Genomic DNA, 24,571 nt, shown 5'->3' on the forward strand with positions numbered 1-24,571 from the left:
GTAAATGGCCAAACAAATTTATTATGCTAATTTCTAGTAACAGGTTTTCGTTCTATTTTTCGGACACATGTTCAAATATTTTCATATTTGTTGCTGTTTTGAGCAGTAAAAAGAGCGCAGTGAATTTAGCAACGTTTGTTGTTGAAGAATTATAGTTAAATTAATCGAATTTCAGTTAATTATTTTAGCATAAAAAACAAAGCAAGCGAATATTGTTGAATTTAGTGCCTAGAGCATTAGAGTGTGTAAATAATATATATTAAATGAAAACTTTAAATAGTAGCCCAAAATGTATTTAAGAAATTTTATATATTCGAATTTCTGATAATTATCTTAGAATTAAAAACAAATCAAGTGAATTGGTGATCTTAATAAATTGATGACATCTTAGAAAAATATTTATTATATAAAAAATTCTTATATGACCCACAATTTTAGCAAGTTGAAATAAAAAAAACCCTTCTTAGCAAAAATTCGGAAATTTATTGTTTAGAAATTTTGCTCAAACGATCAAGACGCTCTCAAAAAAATGTTAAAAAATATATTAAACTATAATTGTATTAAATATTACTTCTCTTATGGGAAATATTCTCAGAATTCTGCGTATAGTAGCTAGTATAGTAGTTTTAAACTTTGTTCACCTATCAAATCCATTAAAATTCCTAAGATTCATATAAGTATATTGCTTCTATTTTAAATATTCTTAGAATTTTATGTATATTAGAATTTTGCTATAATATTTTAGAAACTTTGTTCACCTACCAAATGTTTAAATTTAATTTCACTTATATTTCCTATAAGGCCAACTAATTGTTCACACTTAAGCAGCAGCTACTGTAATTCACACAGCATTCAATTGCACTGATAGCAGCCTGTGCTCTGTGTCTTTAATGACATACATATAGGCTATAGTATATAGTCTATATGGTCTCTCTGCTTAGATTGTGCATAATTTTCTCACGATCCCAATAAAGCGCATTTCCGATAAGCCTCACTCAGCTTCCCCAAGCGCAATGCAGGCCTCCAAATTAAAGATAAGGCAGTTACACTTGCGCTTTTATATATATACACATATATATGCATGAGCATGAGCAATCAGCGGCTGTGTCATGCGATTGAATGTCTTGAAGGTTGCGTTTTCTTTAATTGCGCAGGCGAAAAAAAGCAAATTGAAACAAAATCCGAAGAAAATGTAATTCAAATAAATAAAAGTGCGCACAGAGTTTTTGTCACAATGCAAAGTAGTGAATAGTATATAGCGTATATATACATATAGCAACTTTATAGTAGCGACAGCTGACAAAGGCTTGACTCTTTGACTGACTAAACTACTGGCGCAGGCAGCTGGAGCGGGAAATGGGAACGACACTTGCGCCTCGATTAACATAAAGCAGCAGCAGCAGCGATGCCGAAGTAACTAAGGAGTGGGCTGGGGCTGGGGGGGCAAGCTAAGGCAGCGCTGCGCAATTAATTTTTATCACACTTTTAGCATGTGCAAAGTTCTACGCAACAACAACAAAAACAACAAGAGCAAGCAGCACATTTTGCATTTTATACGCAACTTCAAACCTCTAGCGAGTTGCTGCTGCTGCTGCTGCTGCTGTTGGCTGCTGCTGCTGTTTGTAGCAATTTGTCATTGCCAAAGCTATTTGACTATTTTTAGTTGCATGTTTTAGCTAGTTGATCTTTTGAATAAATGCTGCGTGCACGTGCCACATGCCGTGGCAGGCAGTCGTAAGTTAATGAACTCACAGCTGGAATTATATTTTTTCATATTCTTACCTTCTGCTCCGCCTGTTGCTCGCGTTGCTGCTCCGACTGTTGCTGCGACTGCTGCTGTTGTTGCTTGTTCTCAATGTTGCTGCTGCTGCTGCTTAGCGCATGCATTGCTGCTCTTCTTCTTGCGCGGCGGTATGCGTCCGCTAAACTCTTGCAAACGCTCGCGTCCAGCTGAAAAATTCTCATAGCGATCGTCTAGCTCATCCCAGCTGGTCTCATGATCACTTTGATACTCTCGCTCATCCTCGCCCGTTGAGGTCAAGCGCTTGCTATAAATTGTTAGAGAGTGGGCACATTAGTTGACTCATTTACTTATTCAATCAGTAAATATTAAGTTTGCTTATCGCAGCTCAGCAAAATATGAATGAAATCATATATTATATAGCTCAGGCAAATATTTATATACGACAAAGAGTTATATTTATAAAGAGTTTATTTTGTGAATAATGTGAAATTATTTCCTTGTTTGCAATTTATATATAAATTATCAACAAAACAAATTGCATTGTAAAATGATCAATGTAGCAAATTACAAAAAAAATATCCAATTAAAATTGCTCAACAAGAATTAAAAAATATATAAGAATTTGGCAAATTGATGGAAATATGTATTAAATAACAAACATTAAAATATAAAAATAATATTAATAAACTGAAAAAAGAACTGCACAGTGTTTCATATAAAATAAAAAATCCAATTAATATTTGTACATATTTGAATTTAAAAAAAAATAGAAAATTTGCCAAATTTGTTGGAAATATGTATTAAATTAAACATTATGAAATATAAAATAATATTTATATTAAAAAAACGTAACTGCACAGTGTTTCATATAAAATAAAAAATCCAATTAAAGCTTACCTCTCCCTTATTTGAATAAAGACAAGTGCGCAGACTCGGCAACATGTTGCAGTTAGTAAGTTAGTAAATAAATATTTTTTATTGACAAAAAAAAAAAATAATTGCCCTGGCGACTTGATCCCTTTTAAACTGTTTGCTGGGCCATATTTCAGTCAGAGTCAATCACAAGTCAATCACTTGGCACAGCCATCGATACCAAAAATTTCTGCTGTTGTTGTTGTTGCTGTTGCTGTCTGCTGGGAAATAATAATAATAATAATCGCATACAACAACAGGCCTTGATTGCATTTGCCAAACTTTTTCGATTTTCTTCTGCATTGTGAACATCACGTATGTCTACAAATAAATTAATTTAAATTAAAAAAATCAAATTTAATTATATATTTTTATATAAAATGTGCCTCCAAATGGAAAAGGCTTTATTATTTTATATATTTCTATTATCAAATCTATAGGTTTTAATATTTTGCTAGACTTTACTGAGTGACTGCAGTTTGCATTAGAATTTGCATTAGAATTCGCACATGTTTGTTTGGGCTGTGGCTGGGTCATTAACTTACCGTCTGGCTGCATCGGATTGACTGCGCTGCAGACGCATCTTGGGCGCAGCTGGCGCCAGCGGCGTCGACGCCAGGTTGTGGCCATACATGTGCCAGCCAAAGGGCACGCCGCCGCCGGTGGCTGCTGCTGAACTGGAGCTGGAGGAGGAGGTGGAGGCGTTGGCGGTGTTCGGCGTGGGTGGCGGCGTATAGTTGGCATAGTAGGCGCTGGCTGGGGGCGGCAGGCCAAAGGAGTGATGATGCGGCATCATGTGCGGCGACTGCTGCGGATAGCTGTGGCTATAATGCAGCGGCGGCGCCGACTGCGGCGCTGGCATTGGCTGCGGTGTCGATGGCGCCGGATACGAGTGCCGGAAAAAGTTGTGTTCATCGCCGGCGGCGAAGCTGACGCTGGTGCGCGGCGTGCGCGGCGGCGGCGGCGGCAGCGGCATGTGTCCGGGCATGTGGGCAAAGAAAACATCGCCGCTCGCATAGCCAGGCGACTGGGCCATCGAGCATGAGGGGCTGGGCGGTGGCGGGTACTGGAATATCTGCGGCGCTGAAATGAAAGATCAGATCACTTAGTCAGTTGGCAAAACAAAGCTGCGTCAATGGCCGGCGACAACAATGTAGGGAAGCTACTAAGGTCAGTCATTGTGGCTGCCACTTAGCGCCTGGCGGCAACTATAAAAAAAAAAATATATTGAGTTAATAAATTATCTCAATGAGTGAGTGCATAAAAACTGATCATAAAATCATCAGGTAGCCCTGCAGTGACTGCAGCGGCAGCGTTTTTATCTTTGCTTATACACTTTGTTTTAATAAAAGCTGCAAAAGGGTATGCTGAAGTTGTGTAGCAATTATGTAACATAAATATAGTGTATATATTTTTGAAAGCAAAACCAACTGAGTCGTTTAAGCAATGTTCGTCTGTTCGTCCGACTGTATGAGCAGCGATAACTCAGAGATTAGAAGAGCTAGAGCTACCAAATGTTGTATGTAGCTTCTGCTATTGCAGCAGCACATTCTTTTATAATTCTTAACATTTTTTAGCAGTGTTTGTCTATTCGTCTGACTGTATGAGCAACGATAACTCAGAAACTATTAAAGCTAAAGCAACCAAATTTGTTATGTAGCTTCTGCTATTGCAGCAGCATATTTTCTTATAATTTTGAAAATTTGTTTGCTACCCACTCTAGCGCAAATAAAAAAAAAAAACAATTTACGTTAACTAAAAATTCTAAAAAATTAAAATTAAATTACTTTTGTTCTTTGTTATGCTTTTGCACAATAACAAAGTGTATCTGCAACTTTTATGCGTCTTACTGCTTTTTTTATTATGCTAGCTAAAAGCTGCAGCGCTGAACTTCACTTAACAAAAGTTTGTGTAACATTATTTATGCAACGAATTGATTTTTTTTCTTCTCAGTTTTGTATTTTTTGCCAACTCATGCGCATTAGATGCAGCGACAGCGACAAAGCGCGTTGGCCACTTGTTATGCGCATACATTTGTAGGCAACTGTTGCATGAATTCCTAATGTTTATTTACTTAGCATGCAATTTAGCCAGCGACAAATGATTGATTGTAATGCTAAATTTATACAAATCGCACGACAGGGCCAAACGTTAATGTCTCAGTTCGCTCTCAAGCAAGCTAATTGCTGAGCGAGCCCATTGTTTGGGCCCAGTTGACAGTTGGGCCAGTGGACAGTTGACGTCAACCTGCGGGCAACTGAATGACTTGACCCATTAGCCTTGAACTCGAATTGAGCAGCTGTTGCAACTGCAAAAATCTTTTTGGTTAATTGCGCTGCCAAGTAAGCGCCACTCCTTGTGTATCTTACAGATACATTTTATGCCATTTGAAACTAGTTTGCCAGCAGCAGCTGCCTGCCTTAGGCTGCACTATCACGTGTTCCAGCGTCGTCGTCGTCGTCTGTGCTAACCTTGAAAAATCAGCCAGCAAGCGCAGCAAGTCCAAGTCAGGCATCATTACCTGGCCCCGCTGCTGTATCTTTTGCAGTCGCTTATATAAGCAGCCATAAAGCAATGTGGCTAGCTGGCTGGCTGGCTTACTATGTAGCTGCTGGTGCTAGTGGCTCAGGCCATTATTCTATGATGAGAGTGCAGCGCATTCGAAATGTTACTGCTAATTGCAAATTGTGTGGAAAATTGTTTGCCAAGTGTTAAAATTGCATTTGCATATGAGCATGTGGGCATTAAATTTACGTATCTGTAAGATGCGCTCGCTGCTCGCTTCACTGCTGCACATGCCTGTGACTTGAAGAAATCGCAAACTTATTATTATTAAAATATTAAAACACAGTTTGTTGTGTTGTTAAGAAATCACTTTTTGTGTTCCAACTGCAGCTATAAAAACTTAAGTTTAGCAAATTTAAATATGTTGCTGTTTTTATTGTTTCGGTTTTATGTGTTTCGCTGCCAATGCGGGCGTTGCATTTTGCTATTGTTGTAGATAATGTTGCAGTAGTTGTTGCTAGTGCATTTATTGTTTATTTATACGCTAGATGTTGTAATTTTTGTTGCACTAGTTATTGTTGTTGTATTTGTTGTAGTAAATGATGTTGTACTGTTTGGTCAAGTTGTTGTTGTTGGTGTAAGTGTTGAAATAGTTGTTGTAGAATTTGTTGTAGTAGTTGTTGTAGTATTTGTTGCTATTGTTGTTGTTGTAGTAGTTTTTGTAATAGTTGTAGTAATTGTTCTTGTAGTATTTGTTGTAGTATTTATTATAGTATTTGTTGTTGTAGTATTTGTTGTATAAGTTCTTGCTGTAGTATTTATTATAGTAGTTGTTGTTGTTGTAGTATTTATTGTAGTATTTGTTGTTGTAGTAGTTGTTGTAGTATTTGTTGTTGTTGTAGTAGTTGTTTTATCGTTGCATGTGGCGCATTCGCATTTTCAGTATTTGTTGCTAGTAGTTATTGTAGTATTTTTTGCTGTTGCTGTAGTATTTGTTGTTGTAGTAATGGTTGTTGTAGAATATTTTGTAGTATTTGTTGTTGTAGTAATGGTTGTTGTTGTAGAATATTTTGTAGTATTTGTTATAGTAGTTGTTGTTGTAGAAGTAGTTCTTGTAGTTTTTGTTGTTGTAATATTTGTTGCATTTTTGTAGTAGTAATTGTTGTAGTAAATGGTTGTTCTAGTATTTGTTGTTGTAGTATTTTTTGAAGTAGTAGTTCTTGTTATTGTTGTAGTAGTTTTTGGTGCATTATTTGTTGCATAAGTTGTTGTTGTTGTAGTATTTACTTTAGTACTTGTTGTTGCATTTCTTGGTGTAGTATTTAATGAAGTATTTATTGTTGTTGTAGTATTTGTTGTATTAGAAGTTGTTGTTGCTTAATTATTTGTTGCAGTAGTAGTTGTTGTTATATTTGTTGTAGTATTTGTTGTATAAGTTGTTGTAGTATTGGTTGTAATAATATTTTTTGTTGTTGTATTTTTTGTAGTAGTAATTGTTATAGTTGTTGTTGTAGTACTTGTTTTTGTTGTTGTTTTTATTCTTGTGCTATTCGTTCTTATAGTTATTTTTTATTGTTGTAGTTGTTGTACTATTCGTCCTAATATATATTGTTGTTGTATTTATTATTGTTGTAATTGCTGTTGTTGTATTTGTAGCTGTTTATGCTATAATATTTATTATTGCTTTTGTTGCTGGTGACGAAACGTGACCAATTGTTTGCCATTTTGCTGCTGCTGCATTTGTTTACTTTAAGCATAGCCCAGGCGACAAATGTTTAATTGAATTATGCAGCCTGGCGCTGATGAAGCTTCTCACAGCTGTAGCTGCAACAATTATTTATGCATGTGTGTGTGTGAGGTGTGTGTGTGTGTGTGCTTATAATTTACTTTAATTTTGCTTAGTTGCAGCTTGATATTTGTGTCTGTTGCAACAATTGTTGTTAAGGCCAACAGCAGCCAGCACAGCTGACAAACATCAATCAGGCAAACAAAAAAATAAAAAATAAAATAAAACAAAGCGCAGTGCAGCAAGTTAAACTAAGCAGAACGCCAAAGCTCAAGAACAATTTGCACGCCGACGAGGCCTGAGGAAAAATCAACTCAGACAAAATGCATAAAATGTTGCTATGTCTAAGTGTGTGTGTGTGTGTGTGTTACGCTTTGCTTGCCACAAAAGAACAGAACAACGTTCCACACACACACACACACAAATGTAGCTTATGCAGTTTGCTAGTTGATTACATGTCAGGCCCAGAGGTTGCGCCGTCAGAGTCGCAGCATATGCTCATTATGGCCTTGTAGTTGCCTCAAACAGCAACAACAACAACAACAACAATAGCAATGGCAGCAACTTCAAAATCGAATTTGTGCAACAAGATTTCAATGCACGAGTAAGTATCTGTAAGATACTTTAGCTGCTAAATCTTTGTATGCTAATCGAGTGTTTAATGAGCAGGAAGGTTAGACTAAATTACAAATTAAGTTTGTAACTGAGACTATCGATTGACTCATCAGCATTAAATTATGAACAGAAGGTTGTTATAGTTTAAAGATTGGGCATAATAGTAATTAATATATACAAGTAATACAAGTAAATATTGCAAGTATAAAAGCTAAAAATTACGTTAGTAATTTAGATAAATTTTAATTGAAGTTTAATCAATTTCTATAAATAAATATAAATGCAACTTGCATTTTGAAACTAACTAAGACTTGTATAAATATTTATATATATTATATATAAATCTCTCTTGCTTTGAAGCATGAAATAAAAGCAAAGCTTGAGCTGCTTTAAGTTCATTTTATTTGTTTATAATTGTAGCTTACAAACATTTCTGTTTAACTAGAGCCATAAATGACATAATTATTTTTTTTATTATTTTTTAGTGTAAAATATAAGCAATTAAAGCTGCTGCTAGAGTTGCTTTAAATTTATTTATAATTGCTTTTATTTATTTATAATTGTTAATTAATTAATATATTATTGTTTATTATATATTCTTATATATTTATAATTTATTATATTTATTTATAATTGTGACTGAGAATTAACTGAGTCCTTCAAGCTATTTTTGTTTATTATATTTTCTACTATATGCAGCACATTTTATAATATTTTTTATGTTGCTGTGTTTAATTTTAAATTATAGTAAGCAAGCTGCATTAATTAATTTCAAATTAATCAATATAAAACTGAGGATTATTTAGAAATTTAAAGGAATAAAAAATGATTTATTAAACTCAAATGAATGTTTACATAAAATTTTTTATATAAATTTGCATTGATTTAAAAGCTGTGCGCCTGCAATTCTAAGTAATTCCAAAACATGCAACATTTTTTGGCTTGTTAGCTGTCACCTGAGCCCAGCTGACATTTATTGATGGTTTCAAGTAGCTGCAACCACAAGCAGCAGCAGCAGCAGCAGCAACAACAATTTTAACTGACAGCTTGACCGCTCAGCAGCAACTCGAGACAAAATAAATTTCGAAAATTTGGCATTACAAAATGCCCCCACCCCGCTTCACCTCAACAGTTCAACTCATCTGCTTACTCACAGTTGAGTCTGAAACGCGCCCACACACGTCGCTTAACTTTTTAAGGCGTTTTGAGTTGTCTCGTCACGATGTCGCTTTGAATTACACAAGGCTGTCAGCTAACGGTACAATTTGTAAGCCCAATAAGCGCTTAGACATGAGTAGCTGATTTTTGAGTTACAGGAAATTTCAACAAGTTCAAAGCTATCGGCACATATATGACAAATGCTAAGACCAATTTGGGCTGAGCCTTGAATGTCAAGCAGTTGCCATTGTTAATTTCCAATTTTGGTAGCATTAATTAGACATTTATGTAATGCAATTTACAGTTAAGCAGCTGCGCTTATTAATGAATCAATGGCAAAGCCAAAAAGGTAAAAGTTCTTGCTCGAATTTCATTAAATGTTGTTAGGCATGCGGAACAATTTGAAGTCAGTGAATTAGGAAGCGCTTTGTTGAGATAAATGCTTTTAAATTTAATAAACAGTTACTTAACGCTGTGAACTATAAGCACAATAGTTTGTTATTTAAAACAATTTTTTAAACTATGCAATTTGTATAAATTTAGCTCAAGCGGCATGCAGCAAGGTTAAGCGTGCGTGCCCCACAAAGTGAGCTCGTTGTCTACGCTGCGTATGCGTTATATAATTATCATTTTAGTTTGCTTTAATTGCAGTCGCTTTGCTTATTAAAAATCAACAGCAATTTTTTAGGAATGAGGCAAACATTTTATCTATGAATGTCAAACACAAACTCAAAGCTTCTAACTACAAACAAATGTTCGTAAATAGCTCAAGCGCTTATCATCGACGTAGTCTAGGTAAGCAGAATTCGCATGCTCAATATATCAATGCAATTTTTCAATTTCTTGCACAAAAGAAAGCAAAGAGACGACCAACGTCATGGCTATAAAGCGTAGCGCTGGTTAAATCTATTGATTTTGGCCAGCTGAAGCTGCTGCCAAGCTCTAAACCCAAATGGCTTTTGCATATTTTGCGAAAAACGCTGAGACACTCACGCTGAGCTTCAGTCAAGCGTTAAGCAAAAATATATTGAACATGTGTGCGTTGTTTGCTTTAAAACTACAGTAAGCATTCTATAGCAGCAAACGCTAGACAAGCAAGCTTTATACTTCATTTTATTTAACTAAAACTTAAATATTTTAAGCACAAGATGTTTATTTATATGTACTAATTTTTAAACCAATTATATCAAATATTCAAAATTATTTTGTTAGAAATTTAAGACAGTTTCAGTTCCAGTTTAAATGACAGCGTCAACCGCAATTAGCACATGAAATTAATAAATACAAAGCTATAAAAAATATATTTTTATAAATAATTGCAACCACAGCTATTTTTATTTTTAATTTTGAATAAAGCTCAGAACCTAAACATTATTATATAAAAATATATAATGATAAACCAATATTGTGCCAATTTTGTTATTGCAATAATTTAATATTATGTTATTATTAGAATTTTAATTTTAGACTCACTTTTTCATTAAAAGTTAATTTTTGAGATAGAAGCATAATTGTATTTTATTAAAAAAAAAAAACTACGTTTTATATAAAAATGTATTTTTGAAATAAATTAACTGATTTGATATTTTTTCTTTTAATTAATTTTGCACAAATTAATAAAGCTCAGACCCTAATCATTAATGTATAATAAAAATATATAAATCGTTTATAATGATAAAACAATATTTTTATTGTTTTTTGCGCTTTAATAAGCTCTACAGTAAATTGCGTATACGACTTGTTACTCTTTTTCAAAAAGCTGCTCTGTTGTTTCTATCCACTGCTTACTGTGTACAGCAATTAAAGTTATAGTTTAAATAAACTGAGCTTTAGCATAATTTATGTGCAACGGCTGGCAATTATATTACTCATACGCCACGCAAACTTCTTCAATAAACAATCGAAGCCGATTAGTAAATTATGCAATCAGCAAAGCGCTGCCTGCGACTTTAGCTTTGGTGGCATAGAGAGCGACACGCTAGCGTCGAATGGTCAAGCGTCTGACGCATGCAGTCAACGAAGCCAACGCGTCTGCCGCTGCAATTTCATTTATTTATATAGTATATGCATATATATAAACATTATTTTCATTATTAAAACGTGCAGTTTGCCGCTTTTTTCTGCGGCGGCAGTTTTTATTATTATTATGATTTTTTTCTTTGCGTTGTAATTATTTTAATTGCGTTTCATCTGTAAAAATGCATTTATTGTTTAATTGTTGCAGTTTTTATTTTTTTTGTATACGTTGTTAATTGCAGCTTGGCTGGGGCTGTGCAGCTTTAATCAACTGCTAAATGCTTTGGACTAATGCGATTTTTTTTAATGATAAAATGCAGTTGGCAATAAATTGCAGAAAAAACGAGCGCGCGACTGTTGCCAATTATAACAAGTAGCTGTCGCATCCTGCGCTTAGTTTGCTTCCCTTTGATTTATATCCTTTTGCACTTGTTGTTTGCCTCAAGCGACGGCACTGAGCTCAGCGAGCTTTTGTCTGCTGCGACGTCGTCGTCGTCGTCTAGGCTCAATTTCATAACAAAAACTTGAGCACGTTTTCAACGCTGCTCCCGCTCATCTAGTTTTGTGTCTATTCTACGCTTTCTAAGTTCAGTTCAGTGCAAACAATTTAGCACGGCCGCTCAGACGTGTGAGACTTAATCAAAAGCCAACTAGACAAGCACAGACCAGACAGCCAGGCACTTGCCTAGTCCGCTAGTGCAGTGTCTTAGGCCAAGTGTCAAGTTTATGCACCTATTTGTGTTTTTTGTTTTTCAAGTTGTGCTTATCTTTAGCTGCGGAGCATTTAAACTTGAAATGCGAAAAGTTCATTGCGCCGAATGGTGTGAACATGAGTTGTAAACAAAATAACTTTAAGCTGCTGCACAGCTGCTGCCACGCCCCAGAAAAGAAATACAACAAAAAATTATGCTATAAACTAGTGAAGCAGCAGCAGCAGCAGCAGCAGCATAAAAGTTATTTCTGTTGCATGCCACACACACAACGTGTGGCAGCAGCTGTGCTGATAGATTCCTTGGTCATCAAAAATCTTTATAGGCAACTCTTAAAGTTAGAGGCACAAACTCAAACTCGCAGCAGCAAACTTAAACATAAAGAGACGTTGAATGCAGCAATTAATGCTGCCAAGCAATTTGCATAAGCGACTGAGGCTGAGCGACAAACGAATTCACGGTCAATGCAAAAACCAAATCACGAACAAGCGACAAGCAACAAAACATTGCATCGAAGCTAAATGTAAAATGCAAAGCGCAAAAAATGAAAACATTACAAAGCGTTGGCAACAAAACGCAAAGTCGTAGTCAAAGCATCAAATGCGTTTATGCGTGTGCGAATACGTGTATACATATTATTTTATTGCATTTTTAAAAATAAATATTTTTTTACACCATAAAATTTATTAATAATTTGATTAACATTTATATTTTTTAATTTTCAATTGCAGCAACATAAGCGAATTTGAATTAAATATGAGGTATGTACATATTTATAAATTGTTTTTGTTTGTAAAAATAAATATTTTTTTAATACATGAAATTTATTAATAATTTGTATTTTGAGCATTTTGATTATATTTTAAATTGTATTATTTCTAATTGCGGCACAATACGCGTATTCGAATCAAATATTGAATTTTTGACTAAATTAATTAATGAAAAATATTTGAATTCGTTTTTGATATGACAATACATTTATTTTTTTTTCTTTTAAATTGTTTTTAAACTTAAATTCATTAATGAAATATTGACATAAGCAGCGCTTCGTTTTTGGATATGACAATACATTATATTTATTAATACAAATTTTTAGCAGTATATAAATTTGCTTTAAATATTCTTATAAAAATTTTTATTTATTTTAGAAATTTTTGTGTGCATTTCATTTTTTATAATTTGCAAATTGCTCATTCGTTTTTGATAAGTTCGAAGCTTAGCTGATGCCAATTTATTCCATAAAAAATTATTATTTAATTTAGCAAAGGTTTTTTTATAGGCATAAAAAGTAAAGAAATTAATTTTTGATTTAATGGTTATAAAAATATTGTGCAGATTTGATTTTGTTATGAACTTCAATTTAAATATGTTTTAAAAATTGCTTGTTATCTGTTTTTAAATCTTGAATTTGCGCATTCCGTCACATAAACCTGCAACTAGCTATACATACATATGTATAATCTGGCCTGGCAACAGCTCAAAGTAAATTTGCATTTGGTTCAACCACAAAGTGGATGCGGAGCTGCTGCTGCTGCTCTTGTTGTTGTGTAGGCTGTACTCAGAGCTTGGCAATGAGATAATAAGCCAAGCGCTTCGCTCTCTCTCTCTCTCTCTCTTTCTCTCGTGCTCTTCGCATTTGCGCAGCGCTGTCAGCTGTTGCTAGGTCAGGCAGCTTGGCAGGAACAGGAACAGGCCAACGCCATGTTTGCCGCCATTTTTGTTTTTGCTCTTTGGCTCTTTGCTGCTGTTTACTGTAGGCAGCGACGCCGCATTGAATTTCCGGCTAGCAAACTACGAAGTTGCTGAGCAAAACAAAATGGTGGAAAATGTCAAGTGCGACAGCGCAGTTGACGTCGCTGCCAACGCCTAACAGCAGCAACAGCAGCAGCAGCAACAGCAACAGCTGTTGGCAGCGCAGCTTGAGCGCGAATGATGCGAATGGCGAAAGCAAAAGAGAGTTGCGGCTGGTGAGAGACTGAGCGGGGGTCACTGTCATTGCACCTTTTGTTAGGCGCTGGAATTTTGAGGGTGAGTTTTAGGCTCAGCAAAGTGGGTGGGGGTTGCCAAGCTTGGGGGTTGCTGATGACTAAGCGTTGGGCGCGCGCTTTTGGGTTGTTGGCATTTCAGAAGATGCTGCCGCAGAAAAATAAATTTCTATAGCCATATAGAACTAAGAGCTGTTGTCAAGTGCTTAGAGCATTGTTCACATAGCTGACACAAGGATGTGTTACTATTAGATAAATTAAGTACTCGAGTGCGGCGGCGTATACTTGCTATGCAGCATATAAAGTATACGCCAAGTATTGCAACATTGACAAGCATTTGGTTTGGATTTCAATTATAAAATCATAAGCTTTAGTCTAAGCATGAGTCACTTTTATAAATAAAAGAAACCGCAGCTCAGAATCGACGACAAGCGACAACCGCAAACTGTAAAAAATTACTGACCACACTCAAAAAGCTATTTAAACTACCGTTAATGCACTAAACTAAGTCCGCCCGAGCCCGCTCGCGCCTAAGGTCAAATGGCGTTTAATAATTTGGCTTGTTGGCCACAGCCTCAATTGCCAGTCAGCCTCGGCTCTACAGCAGATACATATCTAATGGATACACAATACGAATAAGACATTCGACGTGCTTTTTGGCGCGTGCCAATTAAACTGCGCGCTGTTTTTTATGAGCACACGCCCACCTTTTTGACTGTGTATTGGTTGGAACACAGTCTGCATAGATTGTTACATTAAATTGGCCACATTGTTGACTAATCGTATTGCAGGCAAATGCGAAATTGTATTGATATAGCATATAACTTAATCAAGTGAATAAGTTATATATGGCAAAGTATATTAAGTTGTGCTCAAAGCAATTCTATATCAGATAACTCTTATTTTTAAACGGCAAGAGATATATTTCTTAAGATATTTGTGGCACATAGAATTATTGATATATATAAAAAAACTTGTTACTTTTCCTTTATTGAAAAATTATTTTAGCTGCGAAAGATTTGCTAATGAAAATCTAAATAATAATCAAAAGAGCTCATGCTGATAATTCCAAATCAATTGACAAAATAGCTGCTGAAATAATTTCTATATTATTTTTTAAAACTTATTTTTGCATGCTATAACGATCGTAACGAAGTTATACTGACAACTCAAAAATTTTACATCAAGCTGTAGAAAAATTTCTCATTAAGCAGAGGCAAAATATTAATTTCTTCTAAAATATATAAGAGTTTGTTCTATGAGCAGCAATAATTGATGAAATTTTAGCTGCTAATTTTTTATATATTTTCGATTCGATTGTTTTGCTTGCTAACATTAAATTTTATTCTATCAGAAGCAATAATTGATGAAATTTTAGCTCACAGCTGCTAATTTTTTATATATGTTCGATTTGATTGTATTTATTTATGTAAAAAATATCTGCCAATTTTTTATATATTATCGATTTAATTGTTTTGCTCGCTAACTTAAAATTCGTAATATATTTTTAAAGAATTTCCATTCGAACTGCTGATCTCACCCTTAACCAACTGTCAATTTGTCGGCACTGCTGTCTGAAGTGGTTAACAAGCTTTCAGAATTTGCATTCTCTTTGCACTGTTACCGATCGCGTTTGTAATATGAGGACTCGAGACACAAAAAAAATAAATGAAATGAAATGAAATGCTATACAAAATAAGCGCGACAGTGGGCAATGAGTCAACAACCTTGAAAAGTGAAACCAGCAGCAACAAAAAGGAAATGCTGTCAAGTGGTGACAATAACAATAACAAGCAGCGTTAACTTGGTTAATTAGCGGCTTCAAACAACTGACCCATTTAGTTTGTCTTAGGCTATTGCTGCAGAAACTTACCCGACTGATTAGCATTGTAGCTGTATTGGCGTTGATGATGATGCTGCTGGAACCATTCATAGAGTGCGATTAGCACCTGATCTGTGGGCATTGGCGACTGCATTGGCGTCTGTGTGCCCGAGGTGGTTGTGTTTGGTGACTGCGAGGCGACGCTGCTGGCGCCATCCGATGAGCCCGATGAGGTGGAGCCCGTTGTTGAGCCCGAGGCAGCCGATGAGCTCGAGGCAATGTCATTGGCGCCATCCTCGGGCAGAAAAAAGGGCACAGCCATGCTATATGTGTGTGTATGTATGCGTGTGTGTGTGTGTGTGGGTTGCAGCTTTATAGAAAATCTCTACTTGGCTTCGTTAGTCGCTGCTGCTGCTGCTCGTTGCTTTTGGACGTTTTTTGTCCTGCTCTATCGGCTTTTCGTTTATTGTTTATTTTACTGCTGCTGCTGTCACTTTTTAGGGCGTGCACACTCAATTAATTTTGTATTTCTTGTGCAATATTTTGAAGATTAAAAAATGCAGCATTTTTTACGTTTGAAATTGTTACACTCAAAGTATGTTGCATATATTTTTAATACTATTAATTTTGTTAATACACTTTGTCGCAATTGTTTAGTTTATTCGCTTTTTTTTTTTGTATCGTATTTTTCATAAAGCTCGCGCTGATTATTTAAAAACACAAACAGAACTCTGTGAATTTGAGTTTAGAACGCGAAGCACTTGAGAACGTGTTGGTCACAAACTCAAACTGCGATTTTGAATTTTCAACTTGCTGTTCGTGTTGTGTGTGTGTGTGTGTGTGTGTGTGGACTGAGGAGAAAACACGTCTTACTCGCTTCGCGGCTGAACTGAACTGAACTGAGCTGGGCGAACGTTCAAAGTATCGCCAAGATATTAAAAAACGGCCTGAAAAATTAAGAGCGCAGTGTCTGAGAGAGAGAGAGAGAGAGAAGCGCTGGCAGAGCGGCCTATACTGCATGCACATGCAAGCGCAACGGCGACTGCAGGTACGCGGCGGCGGAGGCGGAGCAAGTAACGACGCTGCCGCCAACGCCGCAGTCACAAAGCAAAGAGCACACAAAGTAATAAAAAAAATACAAAAACAATAAACACAACAACAAACTGAGCGAGCTCATTGCGCTCTTCAGCGCGCAAGAGTGCGAGTGAGTAGGCGGCTTGTCTGCCTGCGCGCTCAATACATTTATCTCTGTGTATGCTTGCATGTGTGTGTGTGTGTGTAAGATCTTGTTGAGCAGGTAAAGCAACAAAGCAGCGCAGCGCAGCGAACGTTAAAGCAAAACAAAAAACGCAACTGCAGCAGCAGCGGCAGCAACGTCTGCCTTGTTGTTGGGGAGCTCTTGGGCTCTGCTGCTGCTGCTGCTAGCAGCGAATTATACTAAAAAGCATAAAACGAAATACGAAAAAGAGCGAGAGTTTAGGCTACGGCTGCTGCTCTTAGCAATTAAAGAGATTGAGGCAACAACGACTGCACATTACTCAGTCTTCATAGGCTTGTAATTTTATAATTCTTTGTGTACTTGATGTTGATTATTAAGTAAAAATTGCATTATGCAGTAAATACATGTTTATTAAATTATAAATAAATTTTATATAGTTTATACTTTGTCTATATTTTGATTGGCTGCTGCTTTGTAAAACGGAAAAAGCAGCAATATAGTATAAAAAAATATTTTTTTATTGCATGTGTTAAATAAAATTTTTAATGTTAGCTTATATTTTAAAAATATTTTATAACTTAAGCCTAAATGTTTACTGTCTCTGGCTATAAAATAATAACTCATTAGTACTTTATTTATATTTTAAAGTGTCAAGCGTAGACAAATATCTTTATATATAGTAGTAAAGAATTTTTACATTAGTAAAATCAGCGTTTAATATAAAATTAATATAGTAAAAATATTGTGCTGCTCTTTAAACAAGAGTATAAAATATTCAACTGAACAAGCAGGCTTAAGCCGCCGCCAAGCATGTTAAACTGTAGTAGGTAGTAGATAAAGTGTTGCTGTTGCGCAAGCCAAAAAGGTAGTAGAACACTTAAAAAGCAGCAGCGGAAAATTTCAGTATATCTAGTATATGCTTAAGTAGTATAGAGTGCGTTTTTTTTTTGTTAATATTAAACTTATTTAATTAAATTATTTTTTTTTTTAATTACAACATTTACAGCTAGTAAGTTTAGCTTACACTTTTTATTATATTAATTTCTGCTATTTTATTTTTCTTATTTATTTTTTTTATTATTTTTTCTGCACTTTTATTTTTCAATTCAATATTTCATACCAATTTCACCATATCCCAATGCTCAGTCAGCATACAAACCTGTTTCGCTGCTAGTCTGACCCCCCACTCCTCCAATAAACAGGCTCTCAAATTATGCTACATCATTCTCTCTTCTGGTTCTCCTTTTTCAATCACAATTTGCGCGCGCGAAAAACGATGCATAAGTAAATATGAAAATAATTGCGAAAAAGAAAAATATTAAAAGTCTTTGCTAAACATTTTATTGGTCAGCTACGAAGTTTGCTAACGAAAAAGCTGATAAAGCTGCAAAACACGTGATAAAGATAAAGAGAGACACACATAAAGCAGCAAGGATTTCCCAAGATGATGAAATTCAAATAAAAAAGAGTAAAAAATGCAAACATGCAAGCGTGAGAGCTTCAAAGAGGATACAAATAAAAGAAAAACAACAACAACATAGAAAAGGGGGCTCGATTTTTATGATGTGTGCGCGCTTTGGTTTAGTTTGATTTTTGCTTGCTTTGTAACTAAAGTGAGCCTAAAAATGAATGGCGCCATTTTCCAGCCATAGTCAAAATGAATATTAAGTATACGTAAATATATAATGTAATAAAGACTATTTAATTAAAGCTGCATATGAATTTTAAAAAATTGTTCTTTGCTTAAGCAAAGCATTTATTTTGAGTATGTGTAGAAAATTAAACTTAAAGCGAGTGTTCATATTCTTTTAGCCATACTGTATATATATATTTGTTTTGTTGCCTCTCTGCTGGCGTTATCAGCAAAGCTTTTTCATTAGGAACTCCAATTACTCGACTTAGCTGTTGTGGGGCTTGTGCTGCAGGGACGGCGGGTGGGTGGTGGTGGGGGGTATCAGCAGGCAGGGCCGGTTTGCATTTTTTGCAGCTGCCTGTTGATTTCTTTTTCTTTTCCTTTTCGTTCTGTTAGCAATGGAACTGATTAAGCGTAATGTGAGGCGCAATATGAACGGGAAAGTGCGAAAGACGCTCTTGGCATATTGGAATTATTTATTCTAAATTATTTATTATTTATCAGTTTAGTTTTAAATAGAATAGCACTGAATTTTACTAGCATTTTTATTAGGCGTTGCAGCCATTGACTTATTATTATATATGGTCAATATATTCTGATCTTTTTAAAATATATACTAAATTATTCAATACGATATGCTGTAGTAAGCTATTACTATTAACATTTTCTATTCTAATTCTATTCTAATTTCTAATTATGTTACTCATTTTATGGCTGCATATTTATTATATAAATAATAAATGTTTATTAAGTGTTTCATTTTAAGCTGCTTATTTCAAGGAAATGATTGTTTGATTACATGGGGAGGGAGGGGGGTCTTGGACAATGATTACGTTCATCTTATAAAAATTTTGTTGTTAAAAGTATTTGTTCAAAAATTGGATTTGTGCCGATTACTCCGACAATTACATATTGGCAAAATTAAACTATTAAAATAAGAAATTTGCTTACTTTTTATTATATAAATAATAATTTTTATGTAGAATTTTTCTTAGCGCCTTATTTCTTACATTATGCAGACTTTTATTTATTATACAATTTTTATATATAGAAGTTATACAAAACATATAATTTATATTAGAATATGGTTAACAAAAGGATTTTAATTAGTCTGCACACTAAATTGAAAGCACTTAAAAAAATGAGACAACTTTTGAAGCAAATAATAAAATAATAATCAACAATAACAAAAATACACACACATACTACCATAAGCGATGTGTATACAAATTAAAAGACTTCCCCGTTGACATTTCTGGGTCAGCGACCCAAAGAGCTAAACAAGCCTGCCCCAGCCGATTGTAAATGGAATAGTGAAGTGAAGAGCGGGGCAGCGGAGTGGGGAGCAGTTAAGCGAAGTATCCAATGCCCAACCCAAGCTGCTTGTTGTTGTTGTTGTTGTTATTGTTGCTGGTGTTGTTTTTATTGAATATGATTATGTGGCACGCTGCAAAAGCGAGCGTAAATTATTTATTACACAATTTTGCAACTGCAGCAGTAAATGCAACAACAACAACAATGAAAACAAATAAATTTTTGCATTTGACGGGCAGCCACGCAAAATGTGACGAAAACGCCGCCGCCCGCTTCAATAAAAATAAATAATAATTCATATTTGCGTATATATTTGTTAGTGTGTGTGTGTGTAACAACAACAAAAACCAATTAGGCGTTGCCGCTGCGGCTGAGGCTAAACAACTGTAAATTGTGCGCGCTTGCGCAGCGACGCCGACGCCAAAGGCAACAAACTGCGCACAAAACGCAGCAGCATGAATTGAGTGAAAGAGAGAGAGAGAGAGAGAGCACGAGCTGTGGACAACTGCGATTGCGACTGCGACTGAGGCTGAGGCTGCTGCCTGTTCTACACAAATTACCGTTAAATTAAGCGCTCGACGTCAGTCACTTAACCAATAAGCATTAGATGCTGCTGCAGCGTGGCAGCGGCAGCGGCAGCGGCAACGACAGTGGGAGTCAGAGTCGGAGTCAGGGAATCGGAGCTGGGGGGGATCAGCGCTGCAGCTCGCTCGTGGCAACTGGCAGATTAAGCTGTGACGGCTCAACTCAATGTTTAGCTTACGATTCCTGCTCTGAACAAATGCCCACAGGCCCAAGCTGCAGCTTACACCACTGATTACGTTATCATACAGCCAGTGGGCGTGGCAGCGCAGCAGGTTGCGCTGCTAAGGAAATGCGCGCTGATTATGTTCAGATAAGTTAGAAACAAGAGAGCAACGCTAATTCAAGGGGGTACTTATTTAAAAAGGCAATATATTTTATTAGATATTTCACTAGATCTTAACTTTACATTTATATAAAAGGAGAGCCGAACTAACAGCATTTTTATCGTAAAGCTTATAACATATATAGTAAGTTGGTAAATAAATTGCTGATTGACTATGTTAGCATAATTATAAATATTAAACTAAACAATTAAAGCATTAATTACATATTAGATTTAATATTGCTATAAATAATGCTATTTTTTAAAATTTATTTAACTGCTGAGCTTAACTTTTAGCTATAACTGTACAATTCTTTATCTAACACACTGCTGGTTAAAAGTTTGATATGATTATCTGCTAATTTTAAATAAATTTGAATAGCGACTGGAATTAAAGCTACACATCCATATGTATGTTAACTGTAAAGTATCTCATATAAATAATTAATCAAAAACATGCATAAATATATGACATGGTTATTATATTTTATTACCAAAAGGGAACTAGAATATAGACAAAGATAAAAGTCGTCAAATATTTATATGGCTCTGATATTTAATTCCAAAAATTTAATATAGTATTTATGCAAAATATTGGCTTAAGTATTATATTTTATTCCTAAAAATAAACTGGAATATAAAATAGCATAAAAGACATGAAAAATATTGACATATTGCATTAAAAAAAGTTAACTAGAGTATAAAAAAAGATATAAGGCATGCCAAATATTTATATGGCTCTGATATTTAATACCAAAAAGTTAATACATTATAGAATAGAATAATAGATAAGCAAAATATTAGTTTGATTATTATATTTTATGCGTAACAATAAACTAAAATAGTATAAAAGACATGAAAAAAAATGATATGGCTATTATATTGAATATAGAATAGAATAATATTGCTATGTGTATTAGATTTTATGTCAAAAAAGAAGAATTAGATATTTATTTTCTTTATTTTAATTGTAGCCTAGAATTAAATTCTACAAAGGCCTTCAGGCTGATTTTTTTTTGTTATGCTAATTTCTTATTTTTAATTTGTTGATTAACTTCATAAAGTCTCTTATGTTGTTGGGGTTGACATCTGCGAGGAGTTGGAATATTAAGGGTGGTGCAAATATTTTTTATAGAGTTGCACTAAAAACTAAATATTAAATATGCAAAATATTATAGAACGTGTTTGATTTTATTTCAAAAAAAGTAATAGAATTAAAGCAGCTAGAGTGCACTAATTTAAATAGATTAATTGATATAAAAAGCGCCGCTAATAATTTAATTTTATTAAACTTGAGGCTAAATACTTTAAATTTATTTGTTGTTGCTAGTTATTTGTTAGTTTTAGCATAAACTTAATGCTTAATGCCTGCGCCCTCTGGCGTTCATGACGCTTGTAAGCGCTTAAATCATAAAAATAAATATTATTTCTTGAAGTTACACTTTCTACGGCCTCCCAGCAGCAGCAACAGCAGCAGCAGCAAATGTGCCCCTACAGCTTGATGACCTGCTCTTGATAAGAGGCAGCCAAAGCAGCTGCCGCAACATAGAACCCCCCACCCCACCCCAGCGCACAGACTAGGCCTAGGCCAATTGCAACTGGGGAACAAGTCAAATGAAGCGAGTGGCAAAAGTTGCCTGCAGTCAAACTCGAATAGGTTGAGCCTAGGGGCAACAAAAAGTGGCGAAGGGCAACACGAAGCAGCAGCGATGGCAGCACGCGACCAAAGCGTCACATGTGCCGCAATCTTGCTGCAGTGCCACAGCAGCAGCAGCAGAGAGAGAGCGAGCGCAGCATCTGCGAAAAACTGCCAAGAACATTGACTTTGTGGAAAAAGCGCAGAAAGAAGTCGGAAAATGAAAATAAAATGTGAGGCAAACAAGGCAAAGCAGTTGATGCTGCAATTTGAAAGGGGGAAGCGCGCAAGTTTATGCAACACGACTCCAAAAAGGGGTGTGGGGGGTTGGGCGTTCTGCGGCGGCGGCTTGAGCTAACCGCAGTCTGCACACAGCTGCTGTGCGCTGGACCGTTGACAATTGGCCACACCTAAGCGACTTTGATTTGAAGTCATAACTAACAAAGAATTCAATTAAAACAGAAAGCTACTGTCAACCCTCGCGCTGCGGCAGCAACTGCCCTGCCGCAACATAAACACACAGCGCAGCGCGCACACCAACTGGGTCACTGACCTATCAAGTGCAAGACCTATTGAGGAGGCCCTAACCAGAGCGAGAGAGTGAGAGAGCGAGAGCGAGCGTGAGAGGGTTGTGGCAGCAAATGTTTGCGCCAGCAGCAAAAGAAAAAAAAAATGGGAAAAACATGCGCTCTCTACCCCTTTCTCCCTTTCCCTCTCTCTCTCTCGTACTCACTCTCTGCTTTTAAAAACGAAAGCGCAGGCGAAACAAAAAATTAAAATAAACGAAGGGGGCGCCCATTTGCAGCTAAAACTGTTGCCAGGCCCCAAGTCAAGGGCGCGCGTGCAGCGGGTGCAACTTGCAACATTTTTCATGCAGCAGCAGCCACAGCAGCTCTTGGGGCGTGTGGTGTGCCAGTCGCACACTTTAGGTGTCAAAGCGTGCAAATCCAAAAGCGAAAAACTGCTCAAAAAATATTTATGCTGGGCACACTACTCTTCAACTCTCTCTCTCTTCTCTCTCACACACACTCTTGCTCTATGTGTATAATATGTGGCAATTTTATTTGCATGTGTTCAGCGCCCTTTTGGTTCGCCCCTAGCTCTTGCTGCAGCGAGGGTCAGCGCCGCTGCCTTTGAATTGGGGCTAATTCTTTTGTTTGATGTTACCCTAAATGGGGTGCCAAAGGTGCAAAAGTAAACAAAGTCAAAGAAGTTAGCTTTGGTTTTAGTCTAAGCAAAACAATTAAAGGCTTAAGCTTCAGTTTAAGTTGCAGCTTAAGTTTTAAGCTAAAGCAATTAAAATTTATTACAAAAACATACACAAAAGTAATATAATAAAATTAATTCTAGCCATTTAGCAAAAGAAAAATAGTCTTTAATATTTTACTATTGCTGAAAAAATTTTAAATGGCTTAAATTAATTTTATTATATTTTTGGCGTATAAAAAATGTTGAAAAATTAAGCTACACTACAGTTTATATATTATTGGCTTTATCTGCTGCGTATCCCCAGCTGCTTGCAGTAAAAATATAAATTTATAACAATTTATAACAAACCAAAATATTTCGTCATCAACACAGACCCCTATTTATTGCAACTTTTTAAACTATAAATAATTAAAACTAACTCGATCTGGATCTGATTCGATTTTTGAGGTCTCCCCAATTTTGGCAATGAATGTGGGTCAGATAACTCTGCCAATGTATAAGCTTATCAAATTTAAAAACAATTTTGTTGTGCTTATAAATTTTTTTAAAAATTTTCAGTAAATTTTCAACATTTTATTATATTTTCTTTTTGCTTTTGGCTTATTAATGACTTTAATTTATTTATTATTATTTTTTGGCATATAATTTTAAATATTTTTTGTATTTTTTTTTTTACTTGATGTTCATAGTTGACATTAATAAATAAATACATTTGTTTGGTCATGCAGGGCAATCCAATTGACTCCCTCAGTACTAAAGCCTGATTGTGTTAAGCTCGCACTTTCGCGCTGAAAAAGCTCAAGCAGCTCTCTTCATTTGCGCTTTGATTCACGCGCTCTTTTCTGTTTGTGCGTGCATTTGCACTGCTTTGCACTACTATTTACTGCATGAGCTCTTCGAGTTCTTCTGTGGCTGATTATAATAAACTATTCTGTTATCAACACCGAGAACCTCAGAGTTTATTACTAAGCTCGGTGTATTCTACTTACTTCAAACCTTACTGATAAGATCTGATTGGGTTTTTCTGGGTTTTCCCCAATTCCTTGCAACAAATGTTGGGGTCTGTTTAACATCCCATACTTAAGTTTATCAAATTTATAATAATTTTAAATACTTTTAAATTAATTTTACATATTTGTATATTAAATACTTATAATGTTAATTTTTTCTTTTGTGTCGACTGCTCTTAGTTGACATTAAATAACTAACTTTATCTTTCAGTTATCTATCGCTTTACCTATCCCTAAGAATTATGAGGTCGAGCCTATAATTCTCTACTTACACTTATATTCGATCGTCGCAACTAACAAGTTGAACTTTAACTTTGATCTTCGAAAGGGACAGACCCTGCTCTGTAGTTACTCTGGTAAGCCGGTCCTGCCGCATATATATATATATAT

General features: G+C 35.5%; 1 protein-coding gene across 1 annotated transcript; it reads right to left on the minus strand.

Moving 5' to 3' along the window:
- Nucleotides 1-1,563: 1,563 nt before the first annotated feature.
- On the minus strand, nt 1,564-16,136 carry LOC108599900 (cell death protein hid). The gene is made up of 4 exons (XM_033293504.1): nt 15,305-16,136; nt 3,202-3,739; nt 1,877-2,048; nt 1,564-1,605 (listed from the first exon to the last, which is right to left on the minus strand). The coding sequence occupies exons 1-4, from the start codon at nt 15,573-15,575 to the stop codon at nt 1,564-1,566; spliced, it is 1,023 nt and encodes a 340-aa protein (XP_033149395.1). The 5' UTR covers nt 15,576-16,136.
- Between the last annotated feature and the right edge of the window lie 8,435 nt (nt 16,137-24,571).

This window comes from Drosophila busckii, chromosome 3L (assembly GCF_011750605.1).
Source record: "Drosophila busckii strain San Diego stock center, stock number 13000-0081.31 chromosome 3L, ASM1175060v1, whole genome shotgun sequence".
Lineage (NCBI taxonomy): Eukaryota > Metazoa > Arthropoda > Insecta > Diptera > Drosophilidae > Drosophila > Drosophila busckii.

Coding starts and splice junctions, on each gene's coding strand:
- LOC108599900 (XM_033293504.1), bottom strand. CDS start 15,575: ATGGCTGTGCCCTTTTTTCTGCCCGAGGATGGCGCCAATGACATTGCC. Junction 3,740..15,304: donor CTACAATGCTAATCAGTCGG/GTAAGTTTCTGC, acceptor CTTTCATTTCAG/CGCCGCAGATATTCCAGTAC. Junction 2,049..3,201: donor CAATCCGATGCAGCCAGACG/GTAAGTTAATGA, acceptor AACAATTTATAG/CAAGCGCTTGACCTCAACGG.